Here is a 15,779-nt window from a genome sequence, read left to right on the forward strand (position 1 = left end):
AGTTTACGGCTACATTTTGCAGCTCCTTCAAACGTAAGTGTCACAGACCACTCAGATGGTTTATCATCCTTTTTATGCCTGAGACAGTATTTTTGAGCATTTACTCTCAGCACCTGGATCTTCAACTTGTGCATCACATCGCACTGGGCAAGGTCTTTAGCTGGAGTGGTTCCCTGGGAGTCCCTGGGGCTTCCGCTACCTTCTACTGGAGATCAGACCTATCGATTTAACTTGAGTCATGCTATTAACTGAGAGAACAGCAGGAGGATGTGGGCAGGATGTGTGGTGCACAATGCTATTTATGGTGCCTCTCAGAAATGGGAAACCCACACAGGGAATCCTCATTATATGCGTGAAAAAAAATCAAGAGTTGCTGACCACCTACATAAGTGTATACAGAACACATACATAGGTCCAAAGGGTCAGACCGTCATTATTCCCTGCAATTCCAGTGGTATCAACCCAGAACTGCTCCTGGTTGTAGCTGCAAGCCAGATCAGACATACCACAGCTGTGGTAGGATACAACGTGTAAGGACTGGATTCATGCCTATTGGGCATAAAAACAATTTGCCATGTGCTTTTCTTGTATTATTTTCATGAAAAGAGATTTGATCATTTGGAACTTGAATTCTACGTGGCGATGCAAACCCAGCACAGCAGGGTTTGCTCTCCACAGCTACACAGCTTTGAATTTCCTTCCACTTCAGCAAACTCCTTCCCGTCTCTGCGTGCATCCCAGTCTCTCACAGGCTCTTTCAGTTTGGCCTCTTGCTTTTAACACAGAAAGGGTCACTTACGATCATCACTGTAGTCATCCACTAGTATGATTTCATGGACGAGGTGCACTGGGGTGCGGTTCAGCACGCTAAAGAATGAAGAGAGAAAATCCATGACAGTGCTTGACCAAGTTAACAACCCAGCAAACGGAGTGGAAAAACCTAGGAACTGATCTCTGCCAAAGCACAGAAGACCAGGCTTGGATTTCCGGAAAGGATATATTAGATAAGACCCAGAAACCACTCCCCCCCCCAACAGTGCCTGGATAACAACTCCCTGTAGCCTGACCTAAGAGCCAAGCGCTCAGTATTCCTGGGAAATACCTGAGATTCACCTTTATCACCCTTGTGAGCAAAAGCAGAGCACCAGGTAAAGCCAGGAAAAACTGGCTTTTTAGCAACATGCACATTGCACTGGGATTCCTAACTGGGCTTAGGAAAAGCTGCTGTCACCCCAGCGCCTCCTCTGGGGCTAATGATACGGTGTCCAGCAACAGCAGGGCCAACACAGAGAAAATTACCCAGCTCAAACCCATCTTTACACAGCTCACAGCTGCAGCAGGACAACTCCTGTTTTTATCCATGAGCTGACTGTGTTTCAGAGGCTGCCGAGAGGATAAGAGCAGGGTTGGAGCACATCTAGTTAATGAAAGAGAGAGGCTGGAGGATGTGGTTCACAGCTCCCTCCATGTGGACAGACACTGTGAAACACGGCTGAAAGCTACAATCTTCCCTTAATTATGCCACCAAGGGGTTTTTTTTTATTATTATTATTATCATTATTAAAAAGCCTAGACCTGTTCTTTCTCTTTCTCTCACAGTGCAGAGTTTGGCAGAATTATACAAGCTTAAAATCCTGCCCCAGCAAAGGGTCAAGGCTGACTTCTTGAAGCAGAAACCCCAGGACATCCCAAAAGTCTCCTAAGTGCTTGGCTTGGGCTTTGATAATGCCAGTTGGGTTGTATAGGCTTTTCCAGCATTTAAACTTCTTTGTCTTCATCCTGAGTGTGGTTCCTTTTTCACACAGGATTTAAAATCCCCCCAAATTTCAGACCTTCAAAATTCCCACTGGCATTAGAGGGCAGTCACCCGACTAGCTAACAACCTTAAATCCTCTGATCCCTGCAGATCCTCATTAACAGGTTTTCCCAGTCTCTCAGGCTCTCAAAACTCCAGAAAAAAAAAAAAAGCCTGGAAGTCTGGAAAAGCCACATCCCTGGCTCAGACCCCAGACACAAGGGCTACAAAGGACAGGATCCCCAGGGGACATGGGTGCTTGGGAGCCACACTGGCAGAAATGCAGAACGGTTTCACAGCCTCACCCCTGGATATCTGAGGACATTCACCAAAGAGCTGCATTTCTCTGATGAAACCTTCTTGATGAGAACTCACAAGACCACTCCACCCAGGGGGTGGCCCTTGCCAGGTGTCTGCTGCCTGCACTGGTGTACATCCCCCACTCCCCACTCCAGGTGCTGGAAATACAACCCTCCAGAGAACTGAGCTGGATTTTTTTGGAAGGCATATAGGATATCCCAAGGTAGATGCTTGAAACAGAATCACAGAATCACAGAATGATTTGGTTTGGAAGAGACCTTAAAGATCATCTAGTTACAACCTCACTGTCATGGGAAGGGATGCCTTCCACTAGACCAGAGTACTCGATGCCCCATCCAATCTGGTCTTGAACATGTCCAGTAAATGGACATCTACCAGTTCTCTGTGCCTCACCACCCTCCCAGTAAAGAATTTCTTCCACATATAACGGATGCTCCCTGCATGTTGGTTTTGGGTTTTTTTTCCCTCAGCAGAAATCCTGAAAAAAGGGGGTTTCATATCAGACTGGAGTGGGTAAGCCTGGCACCTCCCTTGTGGAGGTCCTCAAAAATCACTTCCAAGAATGACTTCCCCTGGAAACACAAACTCTTCCAGTTTCAGGATCTTAGCAAAAACCATTATTTCCCCCACTTCAGATGCCTTGCATGTTAATGTCGGAGTGGGAAGGGAATAAAAGGTGCCGTCCCCACACAATGGTAGCTGTGGCCACCCTGACAACACCGTGGCTTGTACCAAGCAGAGTTAGACAACACCGCCTCACCAACATCTGGAGCCTGTTACTAGGAAAAAGTGCCTGAGCGCCCCTCCTCCCGCTGGGGCACACAGAACAATTTAGATGTGCTGTTTCCACCTGTCAAGTGTTTTTTAATTATTATTATTAATAGGTTTGTTATTTTTTAAAAATCCCCACACGCGAGAGCTGAGTTCAGCAAATTACCGCAGCCGAGCGTCAGTAGAGAGAGACAGGAGAGCAATATCACGCTCAGTGGAATATTTAACAAGCGCTGATTGCCTGGAAACCTAACTCAGAGAAACCTGCAGGAAAGAAGCAGGCTTGTAAAAAAGCTAGCAAAATAAATAAATAACCCATGGAGAGCGGGAGGGGAGGAGGCAGCGGACAACTTGAACATTCAAATCCCGCCTCTGCCTAGTCTCCCCTACGGATTCAGCAGCCAGAAGTGCAATGCAGGGCTTCACTCTAGGGGAAGGAGGATACGAAGGGGCTGATTCTTGCTTTTGCTGGTACCAGCCAGAATAACTCAACCAAAACCGTGGCACTTGGCTGTGTAGACTCAGACCTGGGCTCTAAGTGGTACTCAATGCCTTTGGAGGAATTCCCTCCGAGGCAGCTCTTACGGAAGAAAATCCAGCATGAAAATTCCCATGGCGCTGGGTCGGGAAGATGTGTAGCCCCGCTTCTGCTCTGCTGCTCCTTCTGTTCCCAGCTTAAGGAACTCGCTGCCAACTCTGTGCCTGGACTTGCCACACCATAGATCATGGAACATGTCCCCTGAATGCCAGCAATGGCCATCTCTGGGATGCAGAGCATTGACTAGAGGGGAGGGGAAATTTAGCCAGCATGCTGACCTACAAGGGAAGGACGTCTCCAAGGACTGCTCTGGTTCCATAAACCCTCATCCTTCCATGGGGTTAATGACAGACACCACTGTGGGTGACACAGCATCCCCTCATCCTGTACCATCACAGCCCTCTCCCATCAAATCTCTTGTGGGCCTCCCTTACCACATGACACTTTTCCAAAACTCCAGTGAACAACTCACCCTCACCCTGGTGAGGGTGGTCCAAAGGCTGGCTCTAAGGGACCTGATGTTCACTGATTTCAGCACTCTTTGAGCTCATTATTGCCCTTACAAGTCTGTGCACAGACCCCAGCAAGCCCAAAAACTGCTGCTGAGCTAAAGGCCCCTTGATGCAGGCACAAAGAGATCCAAAGGCTGCAACACCACAACCATAGCCCACTTCCCTACTCAGCCAAGAGCAAGCATGCTGGCTTTCCAGCAGAGCCACATCCACATCTTCAACACATTTTCTGCCTGTGCTCTATTAATCACATGATAATGCACACGATGTTGGAAACACAGAAGACTATAAACACCCCTACTGCAGTACTCCTTGGGAAGGATGGGAAACAGAGGCACCAAATCCTGCACATTTTCAACGTTACGGGGATTTTTTTTTCAGACAGACTACAAAAGCACTTCTAAACATTCAAAGCCGGTTTTTCTATTACTTTTGCCTCTGCTTAGCTTTGATTTTTTTTAATACTTTCTTTTCTTTATGTCTGTGCATGGCTTTTTTTCCCCTTTTATATGGGTAAAATCAGAAGACAATATTGTAGTGCTTTGAAGTTACTCTGCTATTTATAGATTTCTTTCCCTGAAATCAAACATAGGTAGGTATATACTGCATTGATGGGCACATTTTAACAAATGAAACAGCTTTTATATTCTGTTGAGACAGAGATCACAACATTTTCTCCCTTAAATTGCCACAAGTCCTGTTACCATTTAAATGAAAACTCATGCCTCTAGTCCAGAAAGTGCTTACATTTGCTCAATACATTAAGACCAAATTCATTGCTGAATTATCTTGTAAAGTCAATGCTGAAATTTTCTTTGTTTCAATGGATTTAGCAGATCTTATGCAGACGTAGCCATGGAGAATTTCACCCTAAATTTTCATCGTTAAGGTCCTTCTTCCATCATCCTTGACAATTTGGGATCCCTTTCAACCTACCTGGAGGTAAATATTGGATCTAGCAATTTCACCTCCAAATAAATACCAGTGTAAAAGTCACCCTGACATATAAGACATGGAAAATGTTCACGTGGAGGAGTTTAGACCTTCTGACCAAAAGTCAGTATATTTTTAGTCATCACCCAGAATACCACTTGCTTTAGAGAGATGGCTGTGGACATTGATCCTCGGGAACTCATGAACCCATTAATTTTCTCCATGGCAACATATTGGGACTTGTTGGGGGAAAAAAACCCACCTCTGGGAGTATAATAAAGTGTACAAAGGGCTAAGGGTCACAATTATCAAAATCAGACCACGAGTGCGGAGAGAAAATGCCCGCCAAAATGAGCTGCTTCAACAACCCCAAATGGCTAATTATGTGGGAAGAGAGACATCACACCAAGAATAACCATAATGAGCTTTGATTACACTGCGGCTTTTGCATTTTATTCTTTCAAATACCCACCAAGCTCTTTGAAATTCAAGGGTTCTCTTATGTTAACATCAAAAGGTAAAAGCGCATGGAGGGCTGTGTACTCAGTCACCACAAGAGATGATTAGCAAATTAAGAAAAAAAAAAAGCCCAGGGTTTAAGGAAAAAGCAGGAAAAAAAAAAAAAAGAAATGAAAAAACAGTCAGCACAAAGTGCTAATTATACAGTGTCTGTGCAACACCTGGCTTGTTTTTGCTTCTCTAATCAGGCTCATTTCAGTTATGGCACAGATTCTATATGGTGCCGACGCTGCCAAAGCAAGGAGGTGTGTGGCTTTGTCACCTCCCTGTCTCAGATGTGTCTGGATGTAGACAAGTTAGTGGCATGAGAGGAAGGTGTGAGGTGCTGGCTGCCCAGGACATCACTTCTCTTACTTATAAGCACTGGAAAACAAAAGACACGATATTCTCTCTGCTAATTAATGACCTAAATATTTGATGTGGTATTCACAGCACTCGCATCGGGACTTTTGCCAAATGATGTATTTTGGTTTGTCAGCAAGAGGTAAATAATTAAAGTTTCCTTATTCCTGCTCTGAGCTCTCCAGCTGCAAGTTTGAAGAATAAATAAATAAAAACCACTCAGCAGAGTAAACGGGACTGTCTCACTCTCTGCCCAGCAGGTCACCCACACAGCAGGATTAAGATTCCCTTGCTAAATGCAGGCTAGCATAGGATGGAAAGACAGAAAAGAAGAAATTGCTTGTTTTGTTTTTCTTTTTTAATTATAAATGCCTCTGTATTGCTTAACTTCTCCCTTGCTGCTTCCTTCCCATGTTGGGTTTACTTACACGGTCCCATCCCCATACTGTTGGAGACTCTCACCATCTTTAAGGCACTGAGTCTTGGAGCTTGAGGCTGAACCACAGAGGGATAAGGAACTTGTTCAAGGTCATTTGAAAAGTGAGCAGTTGAAACAATCCAATGTTACTTTCTCCCATCTGCACAGTTTTAAAAAATAGTAAAAAATCTCAAGAGCTGCTTTGCTATTCACCATCTCCTCCTTTCTGGCCTCTTGTCCCCTTTTCTATTTGCCTTTCTCACAACAGCCACCCCCTACTACCTGGGCAGTTGTACGTATTCACAAGTATAGTTGCACCACATGCATTTATAAATGCTGACTAAACTATTTGCAGAGATTTGGGCATTCGATTAATTTGGCCTCTTTTTTTTTTTCCCCCTGCTTTACTTCCAGCTGGCAAATGGTCAAAGATCATGAAACTTTTAAATTAATTCATTATTCAACACAGTCCACTAGCTTTTCCCAATAGCTCTGACAGCGCAAAATGTTCATAAATGAACCGTCCCAAACACTCACAACGTGACTTGCGTAAGGGGTGCTGTGGAGGCCATGTGTTGCTGCCTCTGCTTCACAGGTCAGAGCACTCACACCCCTACCAAGAGCCACGTGAAACAAACTGAGCCTGCCACACAGCTCAGCCTCAACACTCAGGAAACATTAAAGCTCTCAAGCACCCAGGAAAATCACAGGAATAGCAAAATCCTTCCTGCTCATCGTGAACATAGTCTCTTCTCCAAGAAGCCATTTTGTCCCCTGATAGACGGTGCCTTTACCAGCATTTCCCTCTGCCACTCCTCTGTGTTTACATGAAGTCCTGTAGGAAGTGCCCCCTTTGCAGGGATGGTGCCCTATGGCATCACAGCTTTGGACAAGCCAAGCAATGCCCCTTTGCCCTGTTTCTTGCTCCTGTTATGGCAATTAACTGAAAACATTGTTTCTGCGATAAGGCAGGAAAATCCAGTATACTGGAACTCAGGAAACCAGGTTTGCAATTCAAAATCTTCTACTAGCCACAGCCAGATCTGTTTCTCAGTCTGGGTTATTCCTGGGTTATTCCAAGAGTGCAACATGGAGTTGTACTAGGGAGAATAGGGCAGAACAAGTGGCCAATTTACTCACCACTAAACTCAAAGCACTTGGCCACAGACTGTCCCAAAAGGCACAAAGCACTGTCAGAAGGACAGAGTTTGTTTTGAATGGCCATGGAAAATGATCCATGTTGTTACAGCCACTGTGGGATGGAGTTATCTGGAAGATCTAATTAAGCTAAATATTTGCTGAGCAAGAGGGGAAAAAAACCAAGCAGTCAGAAGGCACAGCAAATTAACCTACAGAGGCTAAAGAGGCAAATGAGCTCTCAGCTGGGTTCAAAAAGAGGCAGAGAGGTGAAAATATGTGCCCAGTAGCCACCAGAGAGGAGCAGAACAGGAGCCACGTCACCAGCACAACTTGCCACTAAGGGTTGGTATCCCTAGCATTGGTTGGATGAAAGCAAGTCCCTGTGCACTGCATCCAGGAGGAAAACAGTAAACCCTGATGTCAAGAGGCCACCTCCAAGCCATGGGGACCAGAAAAAGGAGGGTCAGCTCAGGATCCCAGCCCAGGGGGAGGCAGAGAAGATGTGGGATCCAAGGCTGTCGTCTCAGTTCCTCACTGCCTGGGCTTGCCTCTGTGGTGCAGCTCAGTGGAACGCTCCGTGGAGCTCTGGCATTGTTTGGAGATCAGCCTTAGAGAAATGGGACTCAGAAGGGGCCCCAGAACTGGGAAAAAACTCTCCATACAAACAGGAGTGCATATAAGCAAACAGGGCACATAAGCAAGAAGGAGCAGCGCACATGGGCAAAACTGTGGTGGAAATCAAACACAGCCAGGTAAGGAAGGCAGTAAAGCCAACTAATCAAGTTAAGCAAAGAAAATAAGAGGAAGAAGGAAGAAAGTAATTTTATGGCTGGAAATCAGAAACTTCAGAAAACAATAACCTAGAAGAAGGAAAAATTCAATCCATCTATATTTCTAACCTTGCCATCACTGCAATGAACAGTTCTCTAATGAAGCCAGATATGGGGGATCCAGGTATAAGAGCTGTATTATGCATCTAACATTTTTCATGTGACAACATTACTCATGATTGTACCTGGCAGGACAGTCAAGTGCTGAGTTATGAGGAGAAATGAGATTAAAGTCCATCTCTGCACTTAAAGCTTCCTATATCTCAGTGGGGGCCAGAGGACTGCACCTGCCATCTCTGTTACAATTGGTTTTGGAGAATGGCAGCTTTATGCAAGGCACTGTAAAGACAAAAGAGAAGGTTCAAGATCAAGGAGGTGGCACAGAGCACCACGTGTCAGTATCACCCAAAATCCACACATCCTAGAGAGAGAAAGCAGTGACAGTTTATTAAGTGTGAAAGAAGGAGATGGGATTGGGCATGAAACCATAAAGCAAAGAAGGAATTCAATTTCAGGACTGTCAAACTCATTTGTGGCCCTGAGTGTGCTCACCTGAGGAAGGATGCTGTTTTCAGAGAAAAGTTCAGCAAGGATGTGACAGTGAATAGGGAATGACTGAAGCCTCCCTGTAACCAGCAACCCCAGTCTGACCAGTACCAATGATAGCAAGGGGCCCCTGGGGACGTCAAGTTTTAAAAGACAAGACTTGTAGCAGGGCACAAATCTTTACAATGTAGGCACGAGATGCACCTGCAATACACTTACTATTGGCACAGATCAGGGTGCATCCAAGCTTGCTACAGAGGAACCCACCAGCCTACACCTGGAGACAGACCCCTTGAAGGTGTGGTGGGCACACCTCACCAGTTCTTCCCACAAGAGAACTTGCAGATTCAAGGCACATATTGGGATTAAACACTGATTTGAAAAACCTGCAGTGAAAATGAAGCCTTTAGACTATTCACTACAGCAAAACACAGCCAAGAACAAACCGACAAATGAAGGAATGGCCACATGCCCAGAGCGCTCCACCGTGTACCCGCAGGAGTACAGAAACCGTCTTTGAAAACCTAGTCTGCATGTGTGCCATTAGGGCTTCTCAATTAGCAAGCCTTTCTGGCACTTGATGGGTCACTGGAGAAGCTCAAACAGCACTACCAGAGAAAATATCTGTAGAATGATAGCTGTCCCTAGAGGACTGAGAGAAAATACAGCTGAGCTCTGATACCCAGCTGGATATAAAAGCTCTTATCCCAGACTTTGTCTAATCTGCTAACGCTCCCCCAAGTGTTTCCCGTGCTAGACCCTGCAAAGGGAGCACAGCTCCTTACTTTCCTGAGCATCCCACTGTAAAAGCTACTTCTCTAAGACCAACTTTCACTCTAATTTCTCTCGAACATCATTTGAGACCACAGCTGGTCCCATTGCTACGGAGAGTGCAAACAGATTCTGCCTTTATTTGTGAAAACCTCTAGCTCACTCACCATTTTTTAGGAGATCACCAGAGCTCTTACCTCCGAATTGTCCTTAGCAGGGTTGACCTGGCCTCATTGTGGAAGGTGATGATGACACTGGTTGGTGGGAGGTCCTGGCCATAGTGCAAAGTTGTACACCTGGGGAAGGAGAGAGAAGAAAAGGCCATTCAGGTACTGGAATTCAAAGTGGGAGCTTACTTAATTTACATAGACAGCAGAGTCCATCAGTGAATGGTCCTCCAGCCACTACTACAAATAAATAAATAAGAGCTTTTCTGTCTGAATCTCGAAAATGCCAAGTAAGTCACTGAGGATTAAAGCAGCAAAGAATTTAACTGTCATTGATAGGAAGGGATGAGAAGGGATGCCCAGCGGGTAGCCCTTTCCTCTAACCAATGTTTCCCAGCTAGCACTCTCACACCCACCCAGCTGGTGGCACCAGCAGAGGTAAGAGCATCCTTGCAACTCCAGCTCCAAGCCATCTCACTCCCAACCTCCCGAGGCAGCAATTTCCACCAGCTGGTTGCAAGGTAAGCCAGGTCCTGTTTCTAAATTGATTGTTTCCTTATTCATTCTGCCCTAATGGCATAACCGAACTACAGGGAAGATTGGGATTTAAAACTTTCCAAACCCACAACTGTGACCACGGCCCCTGCTGCCTCCTTCCCAGGAGGAAATGTCACAGACTCAGTAATTACTTTGACCTTTAGCTGATTACATTTGTGGCTTTTACAGACCGATACCAACATATTCCTTGCTCAGAAAATCCAGATACACCTCTTACATCTGTGATGCTCTTCCCAGGTCCCTATCAGTCCCTGTGATGACACAACAGCAGTAGGAGCCCAAACCCAGCCTGAGGAGCTCTCCATCACAGCCATTATGTCCCTTCACATCCACATGCCAATCACCTGCCGCTGTGTCACTGCCCAGGTGCTACCACTACTATCCTCAAATCAAGCAGAAAAAAAGGACTGAGCAACCGCCATTAGTTTGCTCCCACCAAGTTCTGGAGCATAGTATCTGCAAAGCGAAGTAAAAACAGATGGGTAAACTAAGCTAGGGATGGAGAGGAGAAAGCAGGTAAGAGTAGCCAGAAATTGCTGGTTTATGCTATTGAACATGGTTATCTTGCACGAGTGAAGAGCCAAAATGCTTGAGATATTATTTTTGACGAGATTTCCCATCTTTTAATTTTGAAATTGCATTTCCAATTATCTACAAAGTGAACTAAATTAAAGGAAAAAAAAGAGTGCAACAGGTGAAACAATTCCAAAGATAAGAAAAAAATGGTATCTTGAGTGGGACAAAATATTTCCAAGATCACACTATATCACTTGCTGCTTTCTCTCATTGTTTCACTCAAAACCTTTTCCAAATCCTGCTTCAACCTGACCAAAAGCAGTTTTCTCATTGTTTTAGCTGGAAACTCACAATCAAGCCAATTCTAATTCTAGGTACATCCCCAAAGGATGCCAAAGTTGCACAGCTATTCCATATGCAGGAGAAAGTTCAGTAACATTGCCCTGTGTGACAACACCCTCATTCATCAAAATTACATCTCAGGGATGCTGGAAACAGAGGGTTTCTGAATTATGAAACAGCACTGGGTCATGCCCTGAGCTGCTCCCCCAGGTCACTGCAGCCCCGTGCATTATCCAGTAACCAACTCCAGCTGAGCCTTCCCAAACTGATGTGATGAGAAAGAAGTGGCTGTTCAGCTCCTGTTTTGCCATGCTCAGGCTCAGCTCTTGCTTGCTTTGCGAAGCTCCAGAGACAGACTGTGGCAACTGCCTCTCCCTGTGCTATTTATACACTGTTCCCAGATGCGTGTCCTTCCACCCACTTCCAGCAGGGTTCTGTGGAGCAAACAAGGGAAGCTATTTCTGGAAAAGAATGAAAGAGGGTGGAAAACATAAAGTCATCAATACTTTACTTATGTTATTACAACAGCTAAGGAGCTAATAAATAAAGCAGCAGCGTGTGCGTGCTGTACCACCCACCAGTGGGAGTGCTGGGAATATTGCAACCCTGGCTGAGCGCTCCAGCAGCCCGATGAAGGCTCCTCGTGCGCAACAACTTGCTTCTACAACTCCAGATGTCTGTGCACCATATTGGCCTCACTAGACAACATGCATCTGGGAAAGGCTGAAACGTTTCATATGAGCACCTCCAGAGCTTGGTCACTGGTGCTGCAACCCACCCCTGGCTTCTGTTTAACGAGACTCGTTGCATCCCAAAGGGATCAGTGACTGCGCTGCTGCTGCGGAGCAGGCAGGGACCTGGCAGCACCTCCTGCCTCGGTTTGTCTCTGTGGCCAGTACTACACCACAGCTGGGAATTGCCTCTCCAGAAACCAGCCCAAAAAGTGTTAGGCTGAGCTGCTGCATCTGCCAGTGCCCCTCCTCCGTGGTTCCTTTGTGGTCCTGACTCTGCCCTTGCCCAATATTTTACCCCTGGGCTATTCTTTCAGGAACCCTCCCTAAGTTTCCTCCAGTTGGTCCCTTTTTTTTTCCCTCCTCCCCCAGTGTAACTGCAGCGAAATATCCTGGCTCCCCAGAAGGCAGATTTCAGTTTAAGTTGTTGACTACAAGTGTTTTTTTGGCACTTACTTGGGTAATAAAAACCACAGCTTGGAAAAGCATTAAATCCAGCATGTCCAGAATTATTTTGTGTGACAATTACATCTGGGGTAATTTCAATTTAATACCTCACTGCAAGTGAAAATTGCAGCATGCAGCCCTAAAATTGCTGTAATAATGAAAATAAACCTGCTAAGAGCTGCCTGTGCTACCTCAGGCTGTCGCTAGATAAACGTTTTGTGCCCCTTTTGGTATTTCATAGGTCACACAATTGCCAAAAAAAAAAAGAAAAAAAGAAAAAAAAAACCAACAAAAAAACCCTCCCAAACTAGAAACAACACCCATACATTTGTAGGAAACCAATGGAAGTTTGGTTTGGTTTGTTTTAAATTGTTAAAAAAAAAAAAAAAGGCAAAAAAAGAGTAATAACTGCACTGCCTATATTTGCAGTGTGTTGAAACTCTCTGGCTAAAGTCATTTAAAGTCTGATGCTTTGAAACCTTGCAGGAGGACTGGGGAGCAATCCTAGCACAGCAAGTGCTAGCAGGAATGCTGCCAGGTTGAAGTGCCTGCAATTTGGGTTGCTCCACCAATTCCTAACATCTGGGGGACTGAAAGAAGACAGAAGCCAGGTTGGCCTGCCCTAAACACCCCAGAGAGAGCACCCAGATGGAGAAACAATTCTTATTTCCTCCTGCAAACCCAGAAGTCAAACTTTCATTTTACGGAAGTTTCACTTTTCTGTTTTAAAGTTTTTTCCCCATTAAAAACTGAAATAATTTCAGAACTAGAAAGTTATGAAAAGGGTATTCTGGCTGAAAACACCTTGGAGTCACCCTTGGAAAATCCCAGCCTGAAATAGTTGCTTGTTATACTTCTTTCAGGGTGGACAGAGCAACACAGCTCTTCTCCATGTTCCCAATATGCCACTAACAGCTCAGGAATAAATTAAAGAGCACTTGTTTGTGGGGACAGGAAGCAGACAGCCAGAGCCCTGCACTCATTGCAGGAATTGCACAAAGTCCCAAACTTTGGACGCTCCAGAATTCCTCACAGGCCTCCGAAGTCCCTTACTAAATATTTTTTTCTTGAGTTTCTTCGACCCTTGTGCTCCTGGTGAACGGTGTGGTATCACAGATACATGGCCTATGCACACAGCTGCCTGCCCTGCATCCCTAGAGATCCTCCTGATAGGGCAACACACATGCTCATTCCCAGGGAATTTCAACCCATTTAACATTTAAAATGACAAACTTAATTCATAGTGCCCCCCACCAAACCAAGGCCCACCTTGCAAACATGGCTATGCAGTACAATGGTAAAGACTAACAGTGTGAACGGAGATGGACCCTGCTCTGCAACCCCTTCCGGTCCTCCACAGGCTCATCCAGAGTGTTTTCTCCTTGACACCTGACATCCCATGCCCACAGAGCTGTGACACGTCTCCCAAACCCCACCTCTTACATTCACCTTCTCCTGTGCCTTGTTAACTTCCTTCAAGAAATCAAGAAAAAAATTCTCATCATCCCATACCCTAGACTCCTCTGCCAGGCTTCTGCTCATTCTTCTGTTCTACTTCAACGGCCATCACCTGCCAACAACTCCGCTTTGAATTTTTAATGTTTTTCATGAAGTCCAAACTCTCCCTTCAACACAGCTCACCTCTTCCAAAGGACTCTCTGCATATTTATTTCAAACAGCCCGCTGCATCAGATAGAGCTACATCACCCTTCAACTCCTGCCTGGCTCCTCTCTTCTCCTTGGGAGAAGGAGGGCATGGGAGGGCAGTCTCATTGCCGCACATCTAAACCAAGGGTATTTGGGTTTTTCTCCACACTGTACACTAACAGCGACCCAGGGACATGCTATCACAAACATCATGGGTTCAACCCCCTCCGATGGACAAACTACTCTGGGTTTCAGATGACGCTCCTCAAGTCTGACTAGCTCTCCAAATTTGATGGTTCTCTTGAGTGAAGACACTTGCAAGAGTTACGTCACAGAAGCGCAGCCACCATGAGCTGCATGTTAGACTTGGACACTGCACCAGAAGCAGAAAAGAACTTGGCAGAGAGAGGAGACAAGCACAAAAAGTCCTTTTAGCTCACAGAAAGAGTGAAATAAATTACACAAATCACAAAGAAAGAGTTCATACTAGTGGTAAAGCTCTTTGCTCACACTCATGCCGAAAGGAGGGCTCCTGCCAGCCTGGTCCTCTGAGGGGACTCAGCCAGTCAGGACTGGAGCAAGCCTGGCCTTGGCCTGGGCCAAGTTACTGCTGCCTGGGAGAAGCCTATACAGCTTTGCTCAGGCTACACACCAGCCAGTTAATGACTGCCTTCCAGGGACACTGGTGTCACCCCACACCCAGCTGGAGAGACAGAGTGGCAGGGAAAGTGGAGGAGAAAGACCAGAGCTGCTGAAAACACATCTGTACCTTACCAAAGAGACAGGAGCCAATCCACTGGAAATGGATGGCAGTTCAGGAAAGAAATATGAGGAGAGCTTTCTTTAATAATTTTTCTTTCTTATCACAGAAAACAGCTCAGCCTTCTCTGGTTTGAACTCCTTCACTTAACTACTACAGTCATGCATCCTTGGTGTAGTCACACCAATTCCTTCCACCACGACCCCAGAGGAAACTGAAACAAGTCTTGACAACCAACAGGTGTGAAAAATTTCTCCCTCAAAAGGCAAATGAAAATTACTGCCCCAGGGAGCAAAGAAGCCACCCACCACAGGCAAGTAAAGAGTCGCCAGTGAGAAGGAAAGGATTAGAGCCTCAGCTGCCCTGCCTTGGCCAGTAGCAAACATACCCAGGTTCTGCACACCCGTAGGGATGGTAGGACATGCAGGTACTTTGGTTATACCTCTCAGGGTGGCATAGCCCCAGCCAGTGGGAAACCATTGTGCTTAAACCCTGTCTTTGAGCTGAAACAAAATTCACAGAATCATAAAATCATAGAATGTTTTGGGCTGGAAGGCACCCTAAAGATCATCTAGTTCCAACTCCTTGCCATGGGCAGGGACACCTTGCACTACACCAGGTTGCTCTAAGCCCCATCCAACACTTGAACACTTACAGGGATGGGGCATCCACAACGTCTCTGGGCAACCTCTAGCAGTGCCTCACCACTCTCACAATAAAGAATTTCTTCCTATTAACTGATCTATTTTTTCCATGAAAATACTCTAAAAATAGGGACCCTGGACACAGTGTGATATAAAACTATATAGCAATGTATGTGCCAACTCGTATGGAAGCTAATAAGTTCATAGAGCTAACTGCTGGACACCTCACTTGACCTCTGGGTAACACAATCTCTGGCATTTTTCCCAGTTATTTCTGCATTTCTCAGTTATCCATGCATTAAGCCCAGTGACTTGTGTCTGACTGCAGAGCACCTTTCAAAAAATCATTACCTGATGACCTCCAGAGATGGAAAATCCAAGGTGCGCTGTTCATGTTACAGTCAATGCATCAGTCTCATACAACTGTATAAATGGGATATGACAATTCAGTATTTGCATGACCAGAACACACGAAGGGGTCGGTGATCTTCTTCATGGTATTCACCTCCATCAACATGCTTGGTTCGTCTT

General features: G+C 45.5%; 1 protein-coding gene across 1 annotated transcript in view; it reads right to left on the bottom strand.

Annotated features, from left to right (window-relative positions):
• GALNT14 (polypeptide N-acetylgalactosaminyltransferase 14) overlaps window positions 1-15,779 on the bottom strand; it is a 100,424-nt gene that overhangs the window by 33,814 nt on the left and 50,831 nt on the right. Inside the window, exons 3-4 of the mRNA XM_027659337.1 lie at window positions 9,634-9,732; window positions 800-867 (exon numbers count right to left, since the gene is read on the bottom strand). Coding sequence (XP_027515138.1) covers window positions 800-867; window positions 9,634-9,732 — 167 coding nt within the window. The remainder of the gene's footprint in view (window positions 1-799; window positions 868-9,633; window positions 9,733-15,779) is intronic.

Source organism: Corapipo altera, unplaced genomic scaffold (genome assembly GCF_003945725.1).
Source record: "Corapipo altera isolate COAL_440 unplaced genomic scaffold, ASM394572v1 48, whole genome shotgun sequence".
In the NCBI taxonomy this organism is placed as follows: Eukaryota; Metazoa; Chordata; class Aves; order Passeriformes; family Pipridae; genus Corapipo; species Corapipo altera.